The sequence below is a fragment of the Pholis gunnellus genome (assembly GCF_910591455.1).
Source record: "Pholis gunnellus genome assembly, chromosome: 13".
Taxonomy (NCBI): Eukaryota; Metazoa; Chordata; class Actinopteri; order Perciformes; family Pholidae; genus Pholis; species Pholis gunnellus.
This window is the reverse complement of record NC_136540.1, coordinates 19,017,377-19,033,832: the sequence shown is the minus strand read 5'-3', so window position 1 is coordinate 19,033,832 and position 16,456 is coordinate 19,017,377. Positions and strand designations below refer to the sequence as shown.

The window sequence follows — 16,456 nt, the reverse complement described above, 5'->3', positions numbered from 1 at the left end:
TTACAAAGGACGTGAACAAGGAAGTTACCTAATCTCAGTTACAAACACTGAAGGTGTGTGTGTGTGTGTCATGTTGGGTTGAATGTCAGTTAACGACAGCATTTGGCAGCTACAAAAGCACATTGACATGTGATCTTTTAATGCAGCATGAGACAACTAACAGAGCTCTTAACAAGTTAAATCATTCATCGTGTCAAAGGGAACAGGTTTCACATAAGGCAAAGAACAAACACATTTCCTAAACTTCTCGAGGGGTTACTAGTTAAATATGTATAGATCCGCTGATACCAAATACCCACAATGATTACACATCACACAAGCAAACCACAACCATAATACTCACAAACACCCTGCCAGATGTTTAGATCATCATGTTTAATGATTGCTCCAATCAAGGAGGGCGGCCGTGGCTCATTGGCTAGAGAGGGTCCTGTGCCAAAGTGTCCCTGAGCAAGACACTGAACCCCTAACTGCTCCCCGGGCGCTTTTCAGCAGCCCACTGCTCCCAATAAGCTAGGGATGGGCTAAATGCAGAGGTTACATTTCATGTGTATGTACAATGTATATGATCACTATAATACATTTCATTTCATTTAAAAAAGTGAATCAAAGTTGCATGTGTGATTTGTGTGGCGGTCTGCAGGTCGCCCACCCCCGAGGGGACCCAAGGCGGCCCAAGGAGAGCAGCCCAAAATCTTAGGACCCCTGGAGAGAGTCTACCAAGAGATTGCCATCCTTAAAAAACTGGACCATCTCAACATTGTCAAGCTGGTGGAGGTGAGAGCATCTCTATTCTCTGAGCCCTGGTTTTTATGTTAAACATGAAACAGTAAATGGTTGCTGCCAGACGCCAACCAATGAATTAGTCTTATTGATACTAGACTTGAAGTACCAGTGTGTAGGATTTAGTGGCATCGAGCACTAAGGTTGCAGATAGCAAAAAGATGAATACCCCTCCCTTTTTAATTAAGCATGAAGAAGATCCTTCAACCAGCAAGTGTATGCTGCCGCTTCAATATAAAAGCGCAAAAGGCTCTGCCTATAGCCAGTGTTTGCTTTGTCCCTTGGAGGCTGCTGTAGAAACATGGCAGCCCCTCTGTGGAAGAGAACCTGCTCCTTAGGTATATATGAAGGGCTCATTCTAACTTAATTAAAACACAACTATTCGTAGTTTCAGGTGATAATACACTAATGAAACCATAATTATGAATATTATATTCCTTTTTGAGCTAATAGTTCCCCCAAAATGCTACACACTGGTCCTTCAACGGCCCATTAATGCTGGGAATATTATTATATATTAATTAATTAGATATGGTAATGTTTTCTTGCTTGTGTTGCCTATTTTTTATTAATCTGTCAATTTTGACTTGATAAGAGCTCATTCAGGGTTCTTTGAATAAGCATTTTTGGACCAGGATAAGAATAAGCCCTAAGCTGTTTTTAGACATGCTACTGTACCAGCGGAGCGCTAGGGATGACATCGTGATGCGTCATTGACCATCCAAAGCCTGCTCTAAAGTCAATGGTGCAGTATTGTCCTGCTATTTAAAGGTTGCACTATTCGGATAGTAAGATGTGCTTACACTCTGCTTGTAACACACAGTGACACGCAGCAGCACTCCTCCTCAGTTAAATAGGCTATCAGTGCATTTGCTCATATGCTATCAATTGAAGTTGTTGATGGGACAGAAGATTGGGAGACGGTAGAGATATAGGGTCCACCGGCCAAAGACCACATACCTGTCCCTTCCGTTTCTTTAAAATTAGGAGTTGAATAAGAAATGTCATCTTGCGATGAGGAAATGTGCCATTTCATAATAATTTGTCTGATAACAGCATGTGGACATCCACAACAGGCTTAAATCCAATGTGGTCAGGATTAACCTTTACCACTGTTTCTTCAGATAACCTTTCTTGCTGTGTTCCCTGACTTCCGCTTTGTATTTATGTCATGTCAGTTTCTATTAGACCAAAAAAGGTGGATAAACCCTGTGCTGCAAGGAAACAGGTGGGAGAAAAGAGATTAACCCTCCAGCACATCCATCACACTTCTATCACTGGACCTTTCATGATGTTTAGGCGACATATTCTGGGGGGGAAAACAAATCTTCCGCTTTTGTTAGATCGACAACAGCCAACGCTCTCAAACTTGGGTCGAGCTGGGGAATTTTGATGATGGATAGACTTTCTACAGAGGCGGCTGATTTTCGAGACGTGACTCAAGATGCCCTGCGCTCCCTTGCGATATCATCTGAGTGTTTTTTTTTCATCTTGGGCAGATGGCGGGGGGGGTGGGGGGGGCGGCGGGCATCACCGTCATTGTCGGGAGTCTACCTCAGGGAGCCAGTCGGTAGGAGAACTGTCTGGCTCGCTCTTGCGTTGAGAGAGTGACAGAGTTTTCAAGTAAAAGCTGAGCACTGCTCCCGTGTGCTCACTCCAGCAGTGAGGACACACACACACACACACACACACTCTCTCACACACACACACACACACACACACACACACACACACACACACACACACACACACCCTCATCTTTTCTCTCCTTTGTCCGCCCCCACTCTCATAATGGGCATATGTAAGTGGGCAATGGGAAAAACCTGCTCCATCTCTCTCTGTTCATCCATTTGAATGGGCTGTGCTTGGGTCAGGCTCACATTCATTATGGGTTTCCAAACTGATTCCTGTGAGGCTGCATTCCGGTCCGTCTTATGAAGAATATACTTTTGAAACATGAAAGCCCACGCCGACAGATTAAATCTGATGACAGTGACATGGTCCTTTGTCACAGAGCGTTGGGAAGAGATCGACCACCATACTCGCCAAGGCATGCCGTTGTTTTGAGAGTAGACACTTTAAAAGTGCCAAGTATGTAATTTCCCACAAATCAAGAAACCCTTTTAATGCATCTTAGGAACTGCATTAGTCATTAGAACAGCTCCAACAACTACGAGCCTACTAACGGTTTGCACTTTGCACTCAACAGCTGATTTACCGTTAATAGCTTTTTGCGCTTTTAGAGAAACAATGGTGCAAAAAGAACAGTTGTATGTCTTACTCTATGAGACAGTATGAACAAGTATTCAGCTGTTAAATGTTTCATGGCCACGTTGAAACGGACGTGAGTAAACAGTCTTCCTCTTGCTTCAGAGGAGATATCCTGTCCTGGTTTTCCCGCTACTCTGTGTCCTTAGCAGATGTTTATCTTCACTGTGGTCCTTTAAATTCACCAGGAATATATATGTATATATATACACTGTGTATACTGTATATACTATATATATATATAATAGGTTGCGTTTAAGGCAAGGCTCCAGATGGACTGTGTCCCTGGGTTTTGTGGGAGCTGTGAACAGCAGCCTTGGAAAGAGATGCCTGTTAATCAGCAGATCATTTTTTTAGGTGAATCAACATCCCAGTACGAACAATAAAGTAGCCCTTATGTAAATCATTAGGTCCTAAAAGTTGTAAAATGTAGTTGCGAGACCGGATTGTTTTAAAAGTAGCGAGTTTACAAGCTAAACCAATAAAAAGTAATAAATCATCATCAGATGATGATCGGGTTCAGAGATTGCATTTTGGCAAATGCGTTCTGATTGTTTTACTTACCACACGGACTGTTCACCTGCATTCAACCAAAAACTGCTTCAACGTGATTGGTCAATACTACTCAGACTACAAACGGAAGCACGAAAGTTTCAGATACCGACATGTTGTTCCGTCGACTACAGATTCTGCATATGAATGTAGAATCTGTTTATCGAAATCATTTTTTTTATCATTTTCAAACTTGTAGTAATGTATTCATTAATTCATTAAACTGCACACTCTGTACAACCTTTTTTCACAGTAGTACTCCCTGAGACCTCTAAACAGACTTTATACATTCATGGTTATGCTGGTAGTGGCTAATGTAGCCTCAAGCTAGCAGCTCGGGGCTAGCTCCTCTGTCTTTAGGAGGGTTTTTGTGTCAAGATCTAGTTTTAAAGCCATGAAGTGTCCTTCAGTTTTAATGGCACACTGAACAGAGAGCCAGATGAATTGGGGGCTAAAAAGGGCCCAAAAGCTCACTTTGGCCCCAGGGCAAAACCGGCCAACTGCAGAGTTGTGAATTTGCACAACCCCCCCTAATGCCGGTGTTTTAAATTACAGCTCTCACCAATGTCCTGACTGTTGAGAATTACAAGCAGCTTACATATGAGAACAAAGAAAAGCCCAAAAGGTCATTTTCAAACGTATCAAGGCCGCTATCATCACGACGCCTTCCTATAACTCTGCTCAGTCCTTGATAAGCAAGATCAGACTCACTTACTGTCAGCTTCTTAACTGATACCGACAAGAATTGGCACATGTTGTTTTTTACATTTTCAAGTGGAAAGTCTTCACTCATGCCAATGTTAATGTTGCAGGTGCTGGATGATCCAGCGGAGGACAACCTTCACATGGGTATGCAGAACATATTTTCTTTGTCCAAATCTTCCGCCCTATTTTCACCCTCTCTCTCAGCCTTTGGCACTCGGCACATATGCCACCAATAAGTGTTCATATGACTTATTCATAATTCAGATCATCTCAGTTTTCCTTCCACAACACCTCAGGGCTCACACATTATGCAAAAAAGAAAAAAATCTTCCATCAGCGGTGCCAGGTCACAGTGCCAGGTCACAGCCTGTATTAGTGTGAAACGTCAAACTCTTCATGCTCGTAGTGCTGCTATGTTCATGATAATAATGTGCTGCTGAGGTGTCAATCCCAGCTGAATGAATGAACAAATACATTGTGTGGTCTTACGTGTCCCTTCTTATTGCCTTTTTCTGACAGTGTTTGATCTGATGCCTAAGGGGTGAGTAGAGAACATGTCCTTTTGTAATTTTTTCTTTATTATTTTAAAGCTCATCCTCCTCTACCTTCACCTCCTCAATTTCTTCCTCACTCCGTCCCTGCATCCATCTCCGCAGTGTTCTCCCTCATCGCTCCGAGCTGACACAGTGCAGGGGTTTGTTCCGTCCCCGGCTTCAAAAGGAATCATAACGTTCTTTGGTTTTCACGGTTATTACTGGTGCCGGTAGTCCGTGTACGTGATTCACGTCCTGATGCACGAGCTGTTCCTTCGCACACAAAAAAAATTAAATAGAAAATCAGCGAATTCTGATGATCTGCAACTTTTTGTTAGCGAATGGAGGTGGGAGGGGGTAGCTGGTATCATTTCACATATTTGCATAGATTAGTTATGTATACATTTTGTACTATTTATTGATTTCTTCATAATGAGAGCTTTTGCTCTCATGTTTTGGATCGGTTGGATGAAACAAGCAATTTGAAGACGTTACCTGGCGATCTGGGATATTGTTATGGGCATTTTTATTTCTTAAGACATTGTGCTGAGGAAAGGATTAGTTAATGAATTGAAAAGTTACAACACTCCATTGTATCCCCTGCTATTTAGCATTTATACTCACTGTATAAACAATCAATTCATGAATTTTATAACATTTTCTGTAACACTTTTAAAATGGCAAATTGTGATCCGCTAAAATATATCGTATAGTTCATCAAGTATTTAGTTTTTCCAAAAACGTAAGAAAGAAAACAAACTACAATTCAATACTTTGTAATGAAACATTAAGTGAAATTTAGAATTGTTTCGATATATCTAGTTAAAATTCTCTGTGATCGTCCTTTTTATGTTTGTGACGCAACCACTAACACGTAAATAATACAGAGTTTAATATTATTGGATAATATAAATTTTCTACATAGGAGTTTTATTAATATACACTTAACGTGTATTACAGATATTTACGCTAAATAGGGTGTGGAGTTCAAATTCTAAACCAAAAAGACAACCAAATGATTAATCTGTGATGGAAATAATCATTAATTGGCAGCCCTGAACTCTATTGGTGTTACACCACTTTTAATCACAATCGAACCAGGGAACTGCTGCACAGCGTCACAGAATAATAATATTGATGGAGATGAAGAAAGCTGTAACCGTATAGAACAGGGAGTCCTGTTCACTCATCCAAACATATAACAAGTTGTTTTTGGGTGCTGTTGGTTTTGGGATCTATACAAAGAAGATAAAGATTGTCTGTATCACAGTATTTGAGTATCAGTGATGTTTGATCAGGATGTCTCAGATGCATATCTGTATTTGAATGTCTTTACATATGGAATTTAAATTCCCATGCAAATGACAGAACAGCTGACACACGTAATGGATTTGTCTGCCTCGCTGTCTGTGTGTTTGTTTTCTCCGGTGCGTGCCTTTTGCAGTCCAGTGATGGAAGTGCCCACAGACAATCCTTTGACAGAAGAGCAGGCGAGGTTATACTTCAGAGACATCATCCTCGGCATAGAGTACCGTAAGTATCTCATGCCGAACAAGGCCTGTCTTTGAGTCTTTGAAACACATCTGTGAAGCGTTTAACAGACACTAATTTATGCATTTGTAGCTATGAATTCCCCGGTTCCCCACTCACACCTAAAAGGCTACATGCAGTTTTTGTTCCTAGCGGCCAGGATAGCATTGGGTATTCCATTTCTAAATATATCCCTCTTTATCATACCCATTATCAAACTCAAAGTATAAAAGCAGGAACATTTGGGGCACTGTGTCTCTCCAACGGCATGATCTCTCACTACTCTTAAAAACATAAATGACGTGGTTGCATTCTCTAATCTAATGGAACAACATGTTCTTGACCCTCTGTTCCCATGCCCCCGGGGTCCGGCTGCACATTTCTGCCGTCCACCTCATCAGTATCGAGCCTCTGCTCAGTGAAAGCTGTGTCCTCATTTGCTGTAGATCCATTCCACCTGGCTATGGGCCTAATGATTAGGGGTCAATGCTGCCTCTCTCTGAGCTGGTCCACCTTAAAAACAAGGCTACAGAGAATCAGAAGAGTTTTTTTCCAAAACTAAATTACATGTAAAAGCAGAGTATACGCTTTTAGTTTTTGCACACGGCGGTTTTTGAGTGCTTACACCTCGTGAGTCATTGGTCTCAGTTGAGGCTCAGCTAAGGTTCCAGATGAAAAGCTATTTCCTGCCACTTAGCTTTTTTTTGCCGACCCTCTTAAAAAACACAACCTGTGGATTAGAGTGTATAGAAGTAATGTTTTACAGTAAGAATGAATTTCCTAACCACAAACCATAGCATCATATGAATGTAAATGTATTAACCAACAATTTATGAAATAATGAAGTCATCATTAAAACTCAACTCATGAAATGTTATTTTATGAGTTTTCATACTTTATAGTAATGAGCTGAGTTTTAACAATTTCTTAAATTCTTATATATATATATTCACAATGTATTCATTGACTATTATTTTTAAATTGCTTTATTAATTTAGTTGAACACTTAAAGGCTCCTTAATAAACCCCCAAAGTAGGCAATGTCTCTAATAAGTGCAGCATGTCTTCTAAAACCTAAATGAGCTTAAATTTGAGCTCATTTGCCAGACAGGAGGTCATTGACGTTGTGTGTTTCTAATTTAAGTATTATTAGTGCTGCTGACGACTTTTAATTATCTCGGCTTTTAATAAGTCAAGTGCCTCATGTTTTAATAAGACCTCCTTCAGACAAGTGGGCCCCACTTATCCAGTCAGGGAAGTGTCCAGGGCTTAGCTCCAGATAGCTGTTGAGTACATCTCGAAGCCTTAACACTTTCTGTCTAAGCTGAGCTTAGGTTCACAGTATTCGCATCATTCCTTTTGGTTGAAGCAACAGTTTATGAACTGGCATAATCCAAAAACGCAAATCACACGCTCATTTCTGCATTATATACAAGCGTGAATCACACTCAATGATTTTGTAGTGTGTATGTCCATATTGAACACGTTAAATATGAGGACACTAGATAGATAGCGGTCAGTCAGATGGTGATTGGTCCAAACTGATTTCTTGCAAGATATCTTTACAACTGATGGCCAGATTGTAGTGATTTTCAGCTACAAAATGTAGTTTTTTTTATCCCCTCTGCTGTTAAAGGTCCAGGAAAAAATAAAATCATCTGGATGCTGTTTGTCTGTAGTTCTAAAGGTCTGACTGTTTACTTCCTCTTACCCTCAGTGCACTACCAGAAGATTGTCCACCGGGACATTAAGCCCTCCAATTTGCTGCTGGGGGACGACGGCCATGTGAAGATAGCGGACTTTGGGGTCAGCAACCAGTTTGAGGGCAACGACGCCATGCTGTCCAGCACTGCGGGCACTCCTGCATTCATGGCACCAGAGACCCTTTCAGACGCGCGGAAGAGCTTCAGCGGAAAAGTGAGTTGACTCCATCCGGTGAGCGAGCCCGGGTCTGAAGACCTGTGATTACAGCAGCTGCTGGTGTCGGTCTAAGCCGGAGACCTCATGATTGGAAAATGAGAACCAATAAAACCAAGATGAGCTTTCAGACCTTTGCCGGCCTGCTAATCCATGGAGCAAATTGTCATTGTCAGTCTTTTCCCCTGTGTGGGTTAGCTGGTATAAATAACGAGGAAGCCAGTGAAGCAGCTGAGCACAAAACCATTACCGGAGTCAAGACATGGAATAAGGCCATCGGCTTTACACACCTCGTATTGATTCGGGAATGTTTCACATCATTATACGGTTCCTACTTTTACAGTCAAGTGACGATCAGTCGCGTTTGTCAAGGATTACCCGCCATGATTGCTTTGATTTCCACCTGCCTCTACAACGAATTTCTTTGCAAAATTACCAGAATAGAATCTTTGATTGCAGACAGAAAGGATGTTGGAGCGGTTCAAGTGCCTGTGGAAATCTATGCAGTCCTATTAGTCTCGCATTCTTCCTGATATCGATTTGTCCATGCCATGCTCCAGAGAGCCTTTGTGTCCATTATGCACCAAAATGTGTGATTTTGGGTTTTTTTTGTGGTGTAAATCAACAGCAAAATATCGAATATCTGACACTATTATGCCACTTCAACCCAGGTTGTCAGTCCCAGTAGTCCATCAGGCCATCAGAACATGCCAGTCACGCAGCACCTCGTCTCACAGCAAAATGTCTGTGGCATTATGATAGATAACGCAGGCTCAGAGGGCTAGTTTTATAATTTCATATCTAGGAACATAAATGGATTCCTAGGAGAGCTATTCATCCAGGGAGAGCGTGATGGATCGCTGCAGTGCATCTGTTACCTGATCACGCGCATCCATTTACAAGGTATCTTGACGGTAGACCCCCCCCCCCCCCCCCCAAAATATTAAAACAACAACCTTAAATTGTCCCATAAATCACTGTAGGCAATCTGCATTGATTTAGGTCGACCTGTTAGTTTGTGCAACGAGGTGTTTTAATCTCTAGATGTATGTTTTTCAGTCTGTTTGCCATCATGTTGCAATTAATGTCACTGCTGGCACTTTCTTAAAGGCGCTGGACGTGTGGGCCATGGGGGTCACTCTCTACTGTTTCGTCTTTGGCAAGGCAAGTCTGCACATTTTCTTTTTCTTCTTTCATCTGGTCCACTAAAGGTAGCATCAAAGGCTGGGCAACAGGAACACTATCTATTTTTTTTATGTTTGATGAACAGCCGTCTAGTCTAGCTGTCTCATTTATTTTAGTAATGCTCGGAGCTGATTCGTGCTGTTATTTGTCTTAGTTGTCTTTTGGGGTACATATTATCCCTGGCACTAATACTTCCTTGTTTTTCTCACTTGTCTTTCCTCTCCTCCACCTGCAGTGCCCATTTATTGACGAGTACATATTGGCTCTGCACAACAAGATAAGGACCAGGCTTGTGGATTTCCCAGAAACGTAAGTCCATCCCCTGCGTCTTTGCCTCTCCTCCACTTTATTAAAAGAGACAGCAGCGATGTCTCAGCCACCTCCAGTCCACAGCTGTAATCATCGCCTTCGCCCGTTTGCTATCTTCTCAACTGCATCTCAGTCGCAAAGCCATCTTCCTCTTTTCTTTCAGTTTCAAATTGCATCTGCAAAAACATGAATAGCTTGGCACAGCAGCCAGTATGACACACAGTAAATGTCCCCTTTATATGATCAAAACAAGCAAGGAAAAAGCAAATTTGTGTTGCATCCTCTATCTTCACTTTGCCTGAAAGGTCAACATGGAAGTTGTTTTTTGAGTGAATAACGCTAGAATAGACGGAGACAAATAAAGATAGGAAAACAGGAAGTCTGGCAGTGGTGATGGACTGAGGGAAAGCACTGGTGAAGTGTAAACACAGCACTGGTGAAAGGGCTATGAGTGGCAGTTGGAGTGTGTGTAAGGACAGGGTATCATATTGTCAGTGATAAGTGTCTTCCCCCAGTGGGCTTAAGAGACTCCAAGACTGTTCAAGAAGAGGGCGATGCTTAATGGACGAACTTTCCCCTACAGAGTATCACATCGCCTAATGGATTCATCTCCACACTGTACCGATCTGTGAGAGTAAGCAGCACCTTGTCGACAGCGCTGAGGGCCATTATACTGTAGGTGTAGTGCATTGAGCTCACATAAATCTATTTTAGTCAGACACTAATGACCTCTATTCCTATCATACACGCTAATGTTATTTTATCAGTGTCAGGGAAAGTGCGTCTTCATAAACATGGTAAACTCAGTTATTGGTGATCCACAGGTTTTAGGTCACTGTTTGAACTGACTTCAAATTGCATTTGTAGCTCTTTAAGTCCTAGCAGGACAAAAAGGCCCATAAACCAGTGATCCCAACCTGTTTTTACTGAATCCCCACAGCCCTGTCAGATCTTAAGAACCCCCTCAATGACATCCACCTTTTTTTAACCATTTACTTGTATTTCTTTATTTATCCATTATCCTTTTAGCTAACCATTTCAACAGTTTATCCATTACTTTTAGCTAATCATTTAAACTGTTTATCCATTACTTTTAGCTAACCATTTAAACTGTTTATCCGTTACTTTTAGCTAACCATTTCTACTTTTAGCTAACCATTTCAACAGTTTGTCCATTTCTTTTAGCTAACCATTTCAACTGTTTATCCGTTACTTTTAGCTAACCATTTAAACTGTTTATCCGTTACTTTTAGCTAACCATTTCTACTTTTAGCTAACCATTTCAACTGTTTATCCGTTACTTTTAGCTAACCGTTTCAACAGTTTATCCATTACTTTTAGCTAATCATTTAAACTGTTTATCCATTACTTTTAGCTAACCATTTAAACTGTTTATCCGTTACTTTTAGCTAACCATTTCTACTTTTAGCTAACCATTTCAACTGTTTATCCGTTACTTTTAGCTAACCATTTCAACAGTTTATCCATTACTTTTAGCTAATCATTTAAACTGTTTATCCATTACTTTTAGCTAATCATTTCTACTTTTAGCTAACCATTTCAACAGTTTGTCCATTTCTTTTAGCTAACCATTTCAACTGTTTATCCGTTACTTTTAGCTAACCATTTCAACAGTTTATCCATTACTTTTAGCTAACCATTTCAACAGTTTATCCATTACTTTTAGCTAACCATTTCAACAGTTTATCCATTTCTTTTAGCTAACCATTTCAACAGTTTATCCATTACTTTTAGCTAACCATTTCAACAGTTTATCCATTTCTTTTAGCTAACCATTTCAACAGTTTATCCATTACTTTTAGCGAATTATTTCAACAGTTTTTGCAGTACCTTTAGCTAACTGTTCTGTTGCTAAACTCTCTGTGTGCTTGCTAACTATTTTCTATTTTCCACACTCTCAACTGTTCAGATGTTGCAGCTGAATTAATATGAGGACATATTTACAATTTTTTCAAATTAGTTGAGCAGCTGGAGCTACTGCACAATCTTCCTACGTATCTCTAAACTATGGTTGTCCCTGGTTGAGAATCGCTGCTATGAATTGTTTTAAGTTACTTCAAAAGCCAATTGTTTTCTCCATCAACAACTACATTCTCAAGTCTCTGTTCTGTGTTTTGTGCAGGCCAAAGATCAGTGAAGAGCTGCGGACCCTGGTCTTGCGGATGCTGGACAAGAACCCAGACACCAGGATCACCATCCCTGAGATCAAGGTAACTACGCAGAGGTTTGTTCAGGTTGACGGGCAGCTACCTTGAGCACAACCACAGCGAGGATGTCATTGTTAATGTTCAGACACACACACAATCTCCTGTGATTGGCTCAAAAGACTCTGACCTCACTGTGGTATTTACACTAGAATTAAGTCGGCATGATGAAACCCTTTTGTCCCTGTGGAGGACTGCGTTAACACTGAGTCAGTGATACAGGGGGAGGTCCAGGACCAGCCATGACAGGTCCCCACTCCCCATGGTGTTTCCATGACACAATTTAATCATGCGTCAGTGAGTCATTTTCTCACCAGAGACTCTGTGTTTATGGAACGAGAGATATTTAGGCATCATGCATAACCTTGTGCATACACAAGCACTTCTCTTGACAAAAGTTACAAAATGCAGCTTATTACCCTTTAATGTTAAAGAAAGAAATAAAGAGAAGTTTTTTGGTAACAATTTAATTTGCTAACATTACATTTTAATTTAATTTAAAGCTAAACATGTTTTAGCCCCTGTGCTACACGGTGCATTTACTTACATAGAAAATAGAGTTTGAATTACTAGCGTGTACCTTTTTTGTCATCTTGGAAGTTCTGTATGTCAAAGCTTCCCAACGAGCACTTGAATGCGTCAGGATGTCTGCTGCTATTTTAAGGGATACGTCTGGAGATGTGTTTCGTATTGTCAACCTATCAAAAGACCAAAAACAACAAAGAACTGATCCTACTAGTATAAACACACCAATGAGCCATAGAGTGCTGCAGGAATGAGTTTTACACTTCCGGTTCCCTCGTCTTAAAGTGGAATGGGTTTTTGAATGGGATTTTGGTTAGATACCTGAAATAAAGTCAGTGGTGAAGACGAGCTTAAGACATTTCAACATTTTGTTCTAGAACTTAAAAGTCAGTAAATATCCCTATCGTGAATTTTCTTGCTTTTTCGTGTCTTAAATAAGGTGCTTTCCTAACAAGTGGCTAAATGAGACGTCATCACAAGAACACTAGTCCTCCATGGTCGAGTTAGTTCATAGACTAGCATTAGCTTATAGCCTAGCATTAGCTTTTTGCGGCTGCCGATTTAATTTGCTCCTTAAAAATCATAGAAGTGGTATCCATTTGTGAAGATTATCTTGCTGAACAAAACGTGCAAGTATCATAAACATTTGTTTATTTTCTCTAATAATACAAAATACAATGGAAAAATCCCATTGTATTTTTGTCAAGGGAACCGGTGCAATGCTAACTTCCTGGTTGGCCTACAAAAATGTGGCATCTCTGCAGCACTACATAACACTGAGAGACATGTTTGTTCATTACTATGGTTATAGAAACTAGTTTGTCTCGCGTCAATCCCAGAAACGGTGTCTTTCTGTTGTTAATGATCACATGAGCACCAAGGCCAGGATGGAGAATAGTTCCCAGCAAATGCATTTTCTACTCTTGAAAAACTCGCTGAAAAAGACGTTTCTAGAAAAATATTTTAGAGAAAAATTATAGAAAAAGTTTGAAAAAAATAAACTCTGGCTTGTTGGTCACCGTGATAGATTATGTGTCTCCAGCTACTTTTAAATCTTTACAGTTGGGTTTTAGTAGCTCAACAACATAAATCAAAGCAGATGGCTGGTTGGCAGAAAATGCTCATGTATAAATCAATAATAGTGTGAAATATGCATGCTGTGCAGTCGCCCTTTGGAATATTTTAAACATGTGACAATGGACTCAGAGCGGAGAGCCAGACTTCCTGTAAAGATGTTGCAAACGTCATCCTAGAATCCTAGATACAGAATCCTAGATACAGTATATTATAGACGTGTGTGTGTGTGTGTGTGTGTGTGTGTGTGTGTGTGTGTGTGTGTGTGTGTGTGTGTGTGTGTGTGTGTGTGTGTGTGTGTGTGTGTGTGTGTGTGTGTGTGTGTGTGTGTGTGTGTGTGTGTGTGTGTGTGTGTGTGTGTGTGTGTGTGTGTGTGTTTAGATGGACCAGTGGGTGACCCAGGGAGGCACGAAGCCCTTGCCTCTGGAGGAGGAGCACTGCTCTGTGGTGGAGGTGACAGAGGAGGAAATCAAGAACTCCGTCAAGTTTGTTCCCAGCCTCTCTGCCGTGGTAAGGAACCCTGAGCGTCCTCCATTCGCCGGGTGCTTTTTGTGTACGGCGATGTGTCTTTGCTCATGATTTCCAAGAGAGGTGAAGAGAGGCTGCTCCCTAACAATTGCAGTCCTCTGTTAACCATGATGGTGACAAAACACTGCAACATAGTGATTTTACTTTTTAGAAGGCAGCCTTGGTCGCAAGGACAAGGCTGCCTCTTAACAGTGTTCAACTCTGAACCAGAAAAAAACAAGTTGATGCCCCAGTTGTAAAGGTGTGTATTCCTTTATCACAGTGAGGTTAAAACCCTTTCATTCACATAAACCCCAACGCCCACTGCAAGGAAACAACTTCCCTGAATTGGGGAAATCCAGATTCTACATCATCCGGCTCCATAAATGCTCCAATGTGGCACCGATTTGGAAACAAGCTCACATAGTCGCATATACAGGCACGCACAGCATAGCAGCGCCTATTAAAGGGCACATTTGAAATATTAATGCCATCGATCCCTGGATCTATAGCACACTATAGATTGACTGTTAACAAGCCAACGAAGAGGTTAGAACATTCTCACAACCCCAATGATGGCTTCTATACTTATACTTATACTTATACTTCTATACTGGACTTATATGAAGTTAGCAAGATATTAACATTAGCATGAATGAGTTTACCATCAAAATATACCAGCCATGCAAAAGTGCAATAACAAACATTGTCAATATAGGATGTATTAAGTATTGATCTATCAGATGTAGGGAATCCTGAAAAGTTTTTATTTTGTATATACGTTATAAACGTAACGTTTGCTCCCACTGAATCTACTCTGCTCTGTCCTCCGTGCAGGACCACAGCGGAGCTTTTGCACGTCGTCGCAACTGTCCTGTGCTTGTGAATGTTTCAGATCTTGGTGAGAGCCATGCTGAGGAAGCGCTCCTTCAGCAACCCCTTCGAGTGTCCGAGCAGGAGAGAGGAGAGGTCCATGTCTGCGCCTGGCAGCCTGCTCATGTAAGCGCGCTCCGTCCTGACGGTCATCCACGTCCAGACATCCCTCGAGCACGTAATACCTGTATATCTCATCCGGGAAAATAAAGCAAAATACAACCCTGAGATTGCTTGAGACTCTGACACAGACTTCACACCTGTCTCTTCTTTTCTGCTGTATCAGGTTAACTAACATTCAGCCCCGCAGCAGCAGCAGCTGCTTTGCGTTGCCATAGCACCATAATTCATTCTTTCATTGTCAGCAGCGAAGCTTCCAGCTTTTATAAGTGTTTCTTTTGTGTGTTGCATCCAGCTTTCATGGGTAGAGGGATTCAGAGTGACAGAGATTAATAGAGATCTACCGGTGCCTCTGGCTGACCTTGAATTTTCTGTAACACTGATTGAACGCATCACCGGGGGAAAACAACGGGCAAACGTCTTGACCCGTCGTGCAAATCCAACGTGAACAGTACAGCCAAGGGCCAAGCTGGAGCATCTATAGCTGTGCCCTGCTGTACAGCGGGTGCCGTTGGGACAGTGATCTGTGTTACGTGTCCGGCAGACTTTGTCGTGGTGACTGGGGAGGCTCTAATGTCGCGTTGAGAGGGGTTCTGTTAGATGATTGCTCCTCTATCTAGGCCGAGGTTTCCCCTGTTGCACTGTCGGCAGTCAGAGAGCTGCCGTCTAAGGTGAAGGTTGTTTCTAGAGGACGTGGAGGGAGTTTGAGACAACACTGCCCCCTGCTGGAGAATGGAGGGGGAAAAACTGAGCTCAACTGGAATGTTTAGTCCTTCAGTCCGAGTCTTGATCTTCATGTCACCATGAATTATAAACCGTATTGATTAATAGGAGGACTAACAAAAAAAACTATATGGCTCACACGTAGCATTTTATTATCTGCCCCTTTTAAAAATCAAGTTTTTGTTTTTTGTCTGAGCAGTCAAAGTCCTAAAATATGTGCTTTATATCGGTATGAAGTGGACAAACGAATCATCATTGATTATTGAACTGTTGGTTGATCAATTTACACTAATCTCAAAGCCACACATACATGTAGCATTTTCAGGTTGAGGAGGTGAAGTGTGTTGCCTTTGACCCTCCCCCTGCCCTGAGGTGACCTTTGCCCTCTCACCTGTGACCTTTTTTTTTTTTTCCACCCATCTTTTCTCCCACTGTGCTGCAGGGACTCTTGGCCCTTCCGGCCCACTTTAAAACTGCACCCCTCTCTCAGGTAACACTTTGTGCAGCGCAGTCTGTCCAACATCTACCAGCCGCCGCGCCCATCATCATCTTAGACTCCTCCCATCATGACAAGTGATTGAGCAGCCTTACCCTTCCCCCGGATGTCACCTCCCCCAAAGTTCCCTC

At 41.6% G+C, this 16,456-nt stretch overlaps 1 protein-coding gene across 1 annotated transcript in view; it reads left to right on the top strand.

Moving 5' to 3' along the window:
- Positions 1-16,456, top strand: part of camkk1a (calcium/calmodulin-dependent protein kinase kinase 1, alpha a) — a 56,844-nt gene that overhangs the window by 36,916 nt on the left and 3,472 nt on the right. The window contains exons 6-15 of the mRNA XM_079171363.1: positions 644-777; positions 4,416-4,452; positions 4,828-4,849; positions 6,286-6,374; positions 8,089-8,288; positions 9,399-9,452; positions 9,709-9,782; positions 11,926-12,013; positions 13,988-14,116; positions 15,009-15,112. Of these exons, the coding sequence (XP_079027489.1) occupies positions 644-777; positions 4,416-4,452; positions 4,828-4,849; positions 6,286-6,374; positions 8,089-8,288; positions 9,399-9,452; positions 9,709-9,782; positions 11,926-12,013; positions 13,988-14,116; positions 15,009-15,112 (931 nt within the window). The remainder of the gene's footprint in view (positions 1-643; positions 778-4,415; positions 4,453-4,827; positions 4,850-6,285; positions 6,375-8,088; positions 8,289-9,398; positions 9,453-9,708; positions 9,783-11,925; positions 12,014-13,987; positions 14,117-15,008; positions 15,113-16,456) is intronic.